Raw genomic sequence first — 11,833 nt, 5'->3', positions numbered from 1 at the left:
ATCAAACAAATATAGAATGGATTGTAACCATTTATTCAAATAGGATACCATAAGTGCATATTTAGATTACTTAAGATTCTATAAATAACTGAACAAAATGAGAAGTTTGATGAGTAATAGTATATTTATATAGCTTCAAAGCACTTCCCCCAAATATGTATTAATCACAAAGGGAAGAAGAGTGAATTTATAGTGGTGAAGGTTGGGAGAGTCTTAATCAAGTGAATTAAGTTCAGTTAATAGGACACCTCAAAATCACTCCACCTAGAGGATGCAAGGTGGTACTTCTGTGATACCCTTGCTACCGAAGTACAACCTAAATCTAATGAGACAAATCCAAGTTGACAAAGGGACATTCTACAAAATGACTGGCCTGTCGTCTTTATAAGTGTCAAGACCATGAAAGTCAGGAGACACCGAGGAATTGTTACACACTGAGGAAGCCTAAGGAGATGTGACAAGGAAATGCAATACATTTTTAAACAGGAGCTTTTTACTACAAAAGACAACCGGTGATTGAACGCGGTTTGGGCACTAGATGTAGTAAATTATCAATGTTAATTTCCTGATTTTAATGGCTGTTTTGGAGCATCTAGTCAGTACCTTACTGTCAAATGATCTTAAGTGTTCTTTGCACTGTAGTTGTTTAACTTTTTCTCTGGGTTTGAGATTACTTTCATATTTAACAAGTTTAAAGAAAAAAAAAAAAACAACTAACAAACAGCTAGACCATGCCGTTGGTATTTAAAAATTCTAAGCCGAATGCAAGTTAGACTCCTCAGATTTTAGAGCTGTGATGCACACTGTCTCCGCGAGGAAGAGCTACGTGCATACAATTAATTTCGCGAAAAGGAAAAAGGCAGAGATCTATCTGTGACTTTTCTGCATGGGCAGCTTTCTAACCAAGATTTCACGGCAGAGGCGCCCGCCCGGCCCGGCCGGCTCTCGCTCGGCAGCCGGAACCCGAGCCCCGCCGCATCGCGGAGTCCCCACCCCGGCTCTGCTCACCCGCGGCGGGCGCCGCGCAGCCGGGACGCGGGAGACGCCGGCCGGCCCGCCGCCCGCCAGACCCCGCCCGCCGGACCCCGCCCCCTGTCTGCGGCCCCCCGCCCCCGTACCCCGCCCACGGCCCCCTCGCCCCCCGCCCGCGGCCCCCACGTCCGCCGCCCGCCAGCCCCTAGCCCGCCCGCCCTAGCCCAACCCGCTCAGCGCGACGTCTCCCGCCCGCGGGAAACGAAGCCGCGCGGCGTGTATGTTGGGGGGAGGGGTGGGGAAGGGTGCGTCTCTCCCAGCTAGAAGGCGGAATTCTTGGGCCCAAGACGTGCTGTGCTGGGTGAAATTTATGTCTAATAAATAAATAAAATTGTTAAGTTAAAAAAAAAAGCAGAAAACGAACATCTACCAGGAGTGGGGTTCGAACCCACGCGGACATTGTCCATTGGATCTTAAGTCCAACGCCTTAACCACTCGGCCATCCTGGTACAGGCGAACGGTCTGCTTTTCACTCTTCCTACAAGCTGTATTCCATCGTCCTCGCACCCTCCCTCAAGAATTTCTGAGGATCTTTCGCTGCCGCTTCCCCGGTTTTCCCGTCCCGAGCTGGAGCGGCCTCCCCGCGGGAGCCTCCGTTTCCCGCCGCCGCCGCCGCAGCTCACTGTTGCCCCCGGCCCGCCGCGGCAGCGAGGGCAACTGCAGCCGAGTTCGGCGCGCGGGTGGCGGCGGCGCTCGGCGGCTCGCTGCGGGCGGGACGCCGGCGCCGCCCGTGGTGCTTTCGGTTTCGAGGTGCGCGGGCGCGGGAAACAAACACACCCATAAACTTCGGGATTCCTGGGAGCACGTTGGGGAAGCGCGCGGAAATGGGGGTGGTGCAGGGACCGAGCCCAGAGGATGGAGTTTCGTTCGTTTTATTCTAAATAGAATAAACTTCAAGGAATGAGTTGCATGGGCAACAGAACCGCTTTTCTTCTTCACCCCTCACACAGGCAGGAAGTTTGTAAAATTCCTGTCTGTCCTGCGCCCCGCCACACGCAGGGAGTGTGGCACCTGCGGCCCTCCCAGCTGGCTGCGGGCACCACACCCGCGGCACGGCCTCGGGGTCAGGGAGGGCACTCCTCGTTCCCACGACCCACCTGTGCACTTGGAAGTTTAGGTTCTCTTCGGTGCCCGGCAATGCTCTCCCTCCATTCTGCGCCCAGGAGACTCGGTTTGTCCTGTCACCTCCTTTCCCGGGACTGCCATTGCATTCCCGACCACCCGGGACCTCAAATGTACCCCAGAGCCACCGCCTCGGGGTTCCGCAGCGTCGGGGAGCCGGGGGCCCGAGCGCGACCTGGCAGCCACGCCCAGTGCCCGCGGCTGCCTTTGACCGGGAACTTCTGCGGTGCTGGCGACGGCACAGATTCATCTTATTCGGTGGGACCCCGCCCACGGGCTCTTCCGGCTCTGGGTCACGCTGTAAGAGACCCTGCCCTGCTACTTTCACAAACTCCTGTAACCCTCGAGCATATTGCCCTGACCTGGGAGGCTGTCACTAAGCTCTAAGAACACCCGTGGGCCGTGGCAGCTCCTCTGGGCAACAGCCGGTGGAATTACCTCCCCCCTCACTAGGCCGCCTAACACCGGGAGGAACCAGTGGCCTGTACCTTCCCAGCCTCAACCGTGTGCCACCAACTGAGCTCGAGGCCTGGCCCACCCGAGCACCAGCATGCCGACCAAAACTAAGGGCAGGTTCCTTAGACCTAGCCCGCTCTGCCGAGAAAAGAAGGCGAACTTAGATTGTGTCGGGGTCTAGAAACATCCCTGGGGTGATGACACCAGATCACCTTCTCCTTCTGCCATCTCCATCTTAAGGCACCAAATCATCAAGAAGCTTCAGATTTCATAAAATTGGGCTTTCAGAATATGAAAGATGGTAATAATAAAAGAACCTACTAAGAACTCACTAATAATAAAAGAGCCTACTAAATGCTCACTATGTGGCAGTCATTGCCCTAAGCTCTTTACATACACTATCTAATTTAATTTTTGAAAACAGCCCTGTATAGCAAGTGTTTACTGAGCTATTGGAGAAGAGAAAATTTCGGTCTGCTGTGTGGCAGGCTGTAATTTTCCGAAGAGGACTACAACAATATCTCCCACCCCACATGTGACTTCATCTTCATCTTCCTGCACTGTGATTTTGACACCCGTACCCTTCTCCCTCACTGAATCTGGGAAGCCTGTGTCTGTGGTGGAGTAGCGCTCTGTGACCTCTGAGCTCATTCACCTTGTTCTCTTGGGATGCTTGCACTGGGAACCCAGCCACCATACTGTGACAGAGCCGAAGTAACCACATGTACTCTTTCTGGTCAACAGCCCCAAACAACAGTCAATATTAATTGCTGCAAATATAAATGAGTGAAGCTTCAGTTGATTTCAGCATGTCACTGTGAAGTGACCCAGCCTTGGACTCTTTCCAGTTAAGTCCCCAGATAATGGAGCAGGGATAAGCTAGTGTATCCTTTTCCAATTTCTAACTCACAGACTCTCTGGACAGATTAAAAATGTTAAGGTTTTTGTGTGTCTTTGTGCCACTAAGGTGTTTGGTTGTTTGTTTGTTTTTAAATGAAACAATAGTTAATTTAAAAAACTGGGATAGTGTAGTAGAGCACTAGGAGCATTACACAGAAACAGGCTATCTGAGAATAAAGCCAATGTGGGAAAGTAGCACCCCTAGATGAAGAGTCCATATGTGAGTCCATCATTGGAGTCCTTTCCCTCCTCCCTACTGGAAGCCAGATTTTGGGCCATGCTGCCCTTTTCCAAACTGACATCCCTCCTGGGACTCTTGGGATCAAGGAACATAAGTTCCATCTCGAGGTCCTAGCCACAGGGAGGTTAGGATACAAAGTTCTGACTTTTACCTTAGGAAGCAGGCCTTAAAATGGAGGACATTCCCCAAACATCAGAAGGGTGTACAAAAGATCTGGAAACTGCAAGGCATGACAAATATCCACTTGAGTATTGGAACAAACTGTGAAAAGCACTATGCAGCGACATTTGTTATAACTGACAATATTAGGAAGCAGGTGACAATATTAAGACAAATTTTGCAACACTGAAATGGATTCATGTTCAGGAAATTACATTTGACATACTTCTTATAGGCAAATGTTTTGCTCTGTTTAAAGTATTTTTCACTGTGCGCGTGTGTTTATTTAAGTCATGATATTCTTTATGCATTTTTTTGGTGATTTAAAAATGTGTTCACAAATGCTTTGCTACTCCTTCCTTTAAGAGATGGAGCTTCCCTTGCAATGTAGGCTGAATCCAATGACCCATTTCTAATGAATAGAATAAAACAGAAGAGGTGAGATGCAACCTCAGTCATCATTGCTGCTAATGTCTCGATTTCTCTCCCTTGGATCGTTCCCTCTGGCAGAAACCAACAGTCATTTAATGAGCAGTCTTTTGAGAGACACATGTGGTGCAGAGCAGCCAGCAAGCATGTCATATCATGAGGTCCTGTATGAACAAGCTTGGTAATGGATCCCCCTGCCCAGTCAAACCTTCTCATAACTGTAGCCCTGGCCAACATCTTGACTTCAACCTTATAAGAAGACCCAGAACCGGAACCACCAGCCAAGCTCTGATTTTCCAACCTTCAGCAACTATACAAGATAATATTTATTGTTTTAAGTTGATAAATTTTATGTTATTTCTATGTAGCTATAGATGACCAATACATACCAGCTAGTTTTTAGCTTGGATGATATATTTATGAGCATATATTTTGTTTTCACATATATATATATATATATATATATATATATATATATATATATACAAATCTCAATATATATATATATATATATTGAGATTTTTATTTATTTATTTGACAGATCACAAGTAGAGAGGCAGGCAGAGAGAGAGAGGAGGAGGACCCTGGGATGATGACCTGAGCCAAAGGCAGAGGCTTTAACCCACTGAGCCACGAGGTGCCCCCAAATGTATGCTTTAGACAATCTCTAAGGCAGAAGGAAGGACCCAGTGAACAGGGACAAGTACATGGTCCAGGTAAAAGAACATGAGGGCTAAGCTGACGGGTGGTGGTCATAGGGGAGAAAAGGGTATGGATTTGTAAGGAGGAGGAAGAACTGATGACTGGGGGAGTAGGGTATTTGCTAGTGGACAACTGGCAGAGGGTTAAAGAAGGACAGTGTTAGCACATTTTAGGATTTGCAGACTCCTGGTCCATAGAAGGTGATAAGACCATTACTCGATTGCAACATAAGAAGACCTTAATTGGAATATATTACGGTGAAGGCCCCTGAAACAGAATAGGCGAGTTCTGTTTGGGAACAGAACAGCAGGGATGTGGGTCAGGTTTCAGGCAGAAGATGTGCATGAGAAAACAGAATTGGGAGCCATCCAGAGAGAAGGGATGACTGATGAATGGTCATGATTTTAGGGTCCTGGGATCGAGCCCTGCTTCGGGCTCCTTGCTCAGCACAAAGCCTGCTTCTCTCTTGCCCCTGCCTGCCACTCTGCTTACTTGTGCTCTCTCTCTCTACTCTATCAAATAAATAAATAAAATCTTTAAAAAAATTAAGCTATGTCATATCATTAGGAATATATTATTCTTGGTGACAGGATTTTCTAATTAAGTACTCATAGGTTAAAATTTTTATATCAAATCTTGAGATATATAGTGCACATACATCCTATATAGTAAACAGAATATAAATCAGCCTTTTTTTTTTTAACCATAATCAAGGGCTCTCATTATGATAGCAAAGATTTCTCTGAGCTATCTCTAAAACAAGAGACATCAGGAAATCATAATGTAAGGATATTATTTAGACTGTGAAATCAATAGACCTAGTTCAAATTCTAAAGTTTTCCTAGCCGTGTGAGCAAAATACTTAACCTTCTCAAGTCTCAGTTTCCTCACCTGCAAAATGAGAATAATAATGTTTACTTCAGAGAAATGTGAGAATCCAGTGAATTAATGTATATAAAATATCTAGCTGGCCAGCTAGCTAGAGGTAGGCTCCAGTTGGGGTGATAGTCAATATTTGTTTTTGTTTTTTAAGATTTTATTTATTTATCTATTTACTTCAGAAAAAGAGAAGTGGGGGAGGGACAGAAGAAGGAGAGAGAATCTCAAGCAGACTCCCTGCTGAACTTGGAGACTGAGGCTGGTGATACCATGACAATGAGATCATGACCTGAGCGTCAGACATCAAGAATCTGACATTCAACCGACTGAGTCACCCAGGTGCCTGGATACTTGTTACTTTCTGAACGGCCATTCCCGTTTTTATTTTAGGCAAGATAGATGTCTCTCCCCTAACCCAGGGGATGAATTATTGTTGGTCTAAGGCAGTGATTATCATGTCACCCATTATGCCAGTAATGAGTTTATGACAGGGATAGGGGGTTAGCGGGTAAATGATCCAGTTCTGGCCAATGAGAGATAAGGGAAGTTGGTTGAGGGTTCTGAAAAAGATGTTCTTTCTGGATTAAAAAGAAACCAAAAAACAAAAAAAACAGAGCCTGGGGAAGTGAAAGCTTATGCTCTTCCTTCCCCTTTTCTCCTTGCCCTTACTGAAATGGTGTGAAGGTGAAATTATTGGAGTTGTGTTAGCCGTCCTGTGTCCATGAGGGGACAAACCTAGGATAGTCAGTGAATGCCCAAAGATGTCAGAAGGGTAAATGAGAAAGAGATCTTGCCCTTATGACCTTAGTGAGCCACAGCCAACCAGAAACCACACACCTCTAATCTGCTTCTTATGCAAGAAGATGAACATGTTAGGGGCACCTGGGTGGCTCAGTAGTTTAAGCCTCTGCCTTTGGCTCAGGTCATGATCTCAGAGTCCTGGGATGGAGCCCTGCATCAGGCTCTCCGCTCAGCAGGGAGCCTGCTTCCCTTCCTCTCTCTCTGCCTGCTTGTGATCTCTGTCTGTCAAGTAAATAAATAAAATCTTAAAAAAAAAAAAAAAAGAAAGAAAAGGAACATGAACATGTCTTTAAATATAAGCCAGTGGCTCTCAGAGTGTCCAGAACACCTGGGAACTTGTTGGAAATGCCAGTTCTCAAGCCCTATCTCAACTCCTTGAATGTACACTTGAACTGGGTGATCTGAGACAGAGTTGGTTTTAGAGTCTCAGTTATCCCAATAGGGTTTCTGCCAAAGCATTCCTGAGCCAGTGCATTCCAGAGAGCTCCTACAGTATGTGTGGAAAGCATGAAGGGGCTCTACAGTGTTTCTGAGAAGTCGCTTTTTTGATTCCCCAGCTTTGGCCTGATTTCTTATCATTTACCTATTTCTCTTAGGTAAGGCTATCTCCTGAGGGGATACTTGCTGTCTTCTTGAATTGAAATAGGTATATAAATTATTGTCTGGACCCCGAAACTGCCTCCTCCTAAGGTGTGTCTTGTCCTGAAGAGAATCTTTACTTTCACTTTACCGGAAATCTTTCACTTCCCAGCATCATTCTAACACCTTTTTTATTTCAACATCAGTTGAATGCTTCAGTATCTTTTTTTAAAAGATTTTGTTTATTTATTTGACAGAGATCACAAGTAGGCATTGAACACCATCAACCCTAGGATGTATTTTTTCGTCTAAAGGTAAGAATGGAAAAAGCCATCTGTTGGCTTACGTTGGGGATTCCCAAATACTTGCCAGACGCTTTTAACCAACTGAGCCCCACCCAGGCGTCTCTTCCAGACGCTTTTAGATACCTGAACATGGTATTTTTCTGGATTTCAGAGCACAGAGCTGGTCCCTGAGCATGTGTGACGATACCTGAGACTCTTTCCCAAAATTGTTTGTGGTGAGGCTTTCGCAGGTAGCTCTGGGTCATAGATGCCATACAGTCATGCAAGGGGACAGGGGTCCGGGGCAAAGAGTAGGGCCTTGTATTACCTCTGCCTCCTACCTCCCAGCTATCTGGAAGTCAACTACTGGGAAGTCTCAGTAGACATTTTGCCAGGGACTCTCGGCTTGCTTTCAGTGAGGCTCTTTATGCCCTCCTCCCCTCTTTCCCAACTTGTCTTTTGTTTTCCAACTTTATTAAAGACAAATTTTGTTTAATGGAGCACTGTGTCAACATCACTTCACTGTGAAAAGCATTTTACATATGTTATCTCATTTTATTCGTTTTATCTAACATCCCCCATTCTTATTTTAGTTCTTCGTTCTTCAAGTGTTCAGCCTCTATCTGGTTTTCCTTAGAGTGCCTTTATATTTCCCTTAAAAACATTCTGGCTTTTTTTTTTTTAAAGATTTTATTTATTTATTTGACAGACAGAGATCACAAGTAGGCAGAGAGGCAGGCAGAGGGAGAGAGAGGATGCGGGACTCGATCCCAGGACCCTGAGATCATGACCTGAGCCGAAGGCAGCGGCTTAACCCACTGAGCCACCCAGGCGCCCCAACATTCTGGCTTTTTAATCCTTTTGAATTTTTGCTTATTTCCAGTTTAGTTGAAAATTTTTAAATCTCTGTTTGTGTTTTTATTTTTACATGTGGTAGCTTTTCATTTTTATTTTGTAATTAAATGTGACCACTGGTTCTTGTGACAGCTTGTTTTCACTACATTTATAGTTTAACCCTTATATTTTAATTTCTGCATTTTAGTTTTTCTGAATTTTCTCCCTTCCTTGTGATGTTTTGATTTAAATTTTTCATTTGTTCTTAGGGATATTATTTTACTTGGTCTTTTTGGTCAGTAAGAAATATGGCCTCAGGAAGAGGCAGTGAGAAAGGAAAGGCCACATCCTTGGTCTCCATGGGCTTTACACCAAGGAGAGGAATGATCTAACAAAAGGCAGGGTCTTTCTGCAGCCACTCAGGACAGGGGCTCAGACTAAACTGGTTAGATTTTATTTTAAAATTTTTAGGATTTTATTTATTTATTTGAGAGAGAGAGAGAGACCATGCATGAGTGCCCACTAGGCAGGCACACAAGCAGGGGGAGGGGAAGGAGAGAGGAGAAAGAGAAGGAAGGGGAGAGGACAGAAACAGGCAGACGCCCCACTGAGTGGGGAGCAGGACAGCGGGCTCCATCCCAGAATCCTGAGATCATGACCTGAGCCAAAGTCAGATGCTTAACTGACTAAGCCACCCAGGTGCCCCTAAAATGGTTAGATATTAAGGGCAGGGTCAGTTTAAAAAACGTCAAACAGAGGGACACCCAGATTCTATATCAGATATATGCTGGGTGACCATATAATTTGTCATCCAAACAAGACACTTGTGAAAATGAGAAAAGGAGCCATTAAACATGGTGCAGGGATACAAGGTCTGCACAAGCTGTCCCTGGGTAGCTTATGTATGTAAAAGAAATGTGTGAAAGTTCAAACTCAGATTAATTAGTATCAGACCTGCACCTGGTAGGCATCCATTTTTTTTTTAAAGATTTATTTATTTAGGTGCCGGAGAACGGTGTCGCTCACCCTATGACGCGGAAATCAGGACTATAAGCATCTGGAGGCGACAAAGGTGAAGCACGGAATCACCGGCCCCGTATTTTGGGAATTGAACCGAGAATGAAAACTGAAAGAGGAAATCAATGGAAGAAAGTACTGAAAAGAAAAAAGAAGTAGAAAAAAAGAAAAGGTCATGAGTTAAGCAAGTGCTTGCAGATATTGCTAAGCAAGTAGACTTCTGGTTTGGAGATGCCAATCTTCATTCACAAGGATAGATTTCTTCGAGAGCAAATAGAAAAATCCAGAGATGGTTATGTTGACATATCACTCCTCGTGTCTTTCAACAAAATGAAAAAATTGACCACAGATGGAAAGTTGATAGCCAGAGCACTAAAAAGTTCATCTGTTGTAGAGCTGGACTTAGAAGGCACCAGAATAAGGAGAAAAAAGCCACTGGGTGAACGACCAAAGGACGAGGATGAACGGACAGTGTATGTGGAATTACTTCCCAAAAATGTTAATCACAGCTGGATTGAAAGAGTATTTGGGAAATGTGGCAATGTTGTTTATATAAGCATACCACATTATAAATCTACTGGAGATCCAAAGGGATTTGCCTTTGTGGAATTTGAAACAAAAGAACAAGCAGCAAAAGCTATTGAGTTTCTTAACAACCCACCAGAAGAAGCACCAAGAAACCCGGGTATATTTCCTAAGACAGTAAAAAATAAGCCTATTCCTGGGCTTAGTGTATCAGAAGAAAAGAAAAAGAAGAAGAAGAAGAAAGGCCGAATGAAGAAGGAAGACAATATGCAGACCAAAGAGTCAAATATGGACACAACTAAGGAGAGTGACAGTAAAATGAAAAGATCTAGGACAACGTCTGAGGGATCAGAAGTAGAAACAACTAAACCTCAAAAGCTGCCCTCAAAAAAAAAAGAAAAAACGGGAAAGACAGGAAGTTTCCGGCTTACCTGTAGTCAGAACAGGGAAGAGGAAGAGAAGTATCTCTGAAGCAGAATACCCAACTCCCAAACCAAAAGTAAAGAAAACAAATCAGAAAGACAACATTAAAAAAGATACAGAAACTTCCAAAGAGAACAAAGACTTGGAAGTCTCTACTGAAGAGGAGAAGGATACGGGAGATGTAAAAGATGGATCGCTTTTAAAAGCAAAAAGCAAGCATAAGAAGAAACATAAAGAGAGGCACAAAATGGGAGAAGAGGTTATACCATTAAGAGTCCTTTCAAAGAGCGAATGGATGGATTTGAAAAAGAGTATTTAGCACTGCAAAAGGCCAGCGTGGCTTCCTTAAAAAAAAACAATATCCCAGATAAAGTTGGAGTCAAAAATGGAAACAAACGGAGTACCTACTATATCTGAGATAAAAAATGAAAAAACAAAGTGAAGAAGGTTGTCCTCAGGAAAAGGTTAATGCAGCAGGACCACAGTTTGTGAGTGGCGTGATTGTGAAGATCGTTAGCACTGAGCCTCTACCTGGCAGGAAACAAGTCAGGGATACATTGGCAGCAATCTCAGAAGTTGTTTATGTTGATTTGCTGGAAGGGGATACAGAGTGCCATGCTAGATTTAAAACTCCTGAGGATGCTCAAGCTGTAATAAACGCATATACAGAAATTAAAAAGAAACACTGCTGGAACCTCGAGATCCTTTCTGGTGACCATGAGCAAAGGTATTGGCAGAAGATTTTGGTAGATAGGCAGGCAAAACTTAATCAGCCTCGTGAAAAGAAAAGAGGCACTGAGAAGTTAATCACCAAAGCTGAAGAGATCAGACTTGTGAAGACTCAACAAGAAAGTAAACATATTAGGTTTTCTGAATATGACTGAGAAACAGTTTTGGATCACCTCTTGAGATTTCATTGGATACTTGAACTTTTTGTAGTAAATCCATTTTATTTTGGTAGTAATAAATAGTGTTTTTCTGAATCCTATGTTAATTAGAAGAAACACCTTTGTTCTTTAACTTATAAGACTTTTTCTTTGGACAAGTACATTGTATACCACAGTTTTTCATTAAACATTTTATTTGCTGAAATTATTTATACAAATAAACCTCATAGTGATTCAGTAAATATGTTTTGAACATTAATATATTTTTTTAAGATTTTATTTATTTATTTGACAGAGAGAGATCACAAGTAGGCAGAGAGGCAGGCAGAGAGAGAGAGAGAGGAGGAAGCAGGCTCCCCGCTGAGCAGAGAGCCCGATGTGGGACTCGATCCCAGGATCCTGAGATCATGACCTGAGCCGAAGGCAGCGGCTTAACCCACTGAGCCACCCAGGCGCCCTTGAACATTAATATTAATTTTGTTTTTATATTACAAAAACAATAATATTTGCAAAAATATTACTACATAGTTTAGAAAAAAATATTTGACAGTGGACGCACTGTA

At 43.9% G+C, this 11,833-nt stretch overlaps 1 protein-coding gene and 1 non-coding gene across 2 annotated transcripts; one reads left to right on the top strand and one right to left on the bottom strand.

The window, feature by feature from the left end:
- Positions 1 to 1,399: 1,399 nt before the first annotated feature.
- TRNAL-UAA (transfer RNA leucine (anticodon UAA)) lies at positions 1,400 to 1,481 on the bottom strand. The gene has a single exon. It is a non-coding gene; the product is annotated as a tRNA-Leu (tRNA).
- Positions 1,482 to 9,426: 7,945 nt separating this feature from the next.
- On the top strand, positions 9,427 to 11,499 carry LOC132017407 (la-related protein 7-like). Its single transcript, XM_059399198.1, is given in 5 exon segments — positions 9,427 to 10,347; positions 10,349 to 10,685; positions 10,688 to 10,731; positions 10,733 to 10,818; positions 10,820 to 11,499. Coding segments are annotated over 5 exon segments (1,596 nt in total). The 5' UTR covers positions 9,427 to 9,666; the 3' UTR covers positions 11,268 to 11,499.
- The last annotated feature ends 334 nt before the right edge of the window (positions 11,500 to 11,833 follow it).

The sequence above is a fragment of the Mustela nigripes genome, chromosome 5 (genome assembly GCF_022355385.1).
Source record: "Mustela nigripes isolate SB6536 chromosome 5, MUSNIG.SB6536, whole genome shotgun sequence".
Taxonomy (NCBI): Eukaryota; Metazoa; Chordata; class Mammalia; order Carnivora; family Mustelidae; genus Mustela; species Mustela nigripes.
Note: the sequence above shows the minus strand (reverse complement) of the source record. Positions and strands in the feature narration are given on the sequence as shown.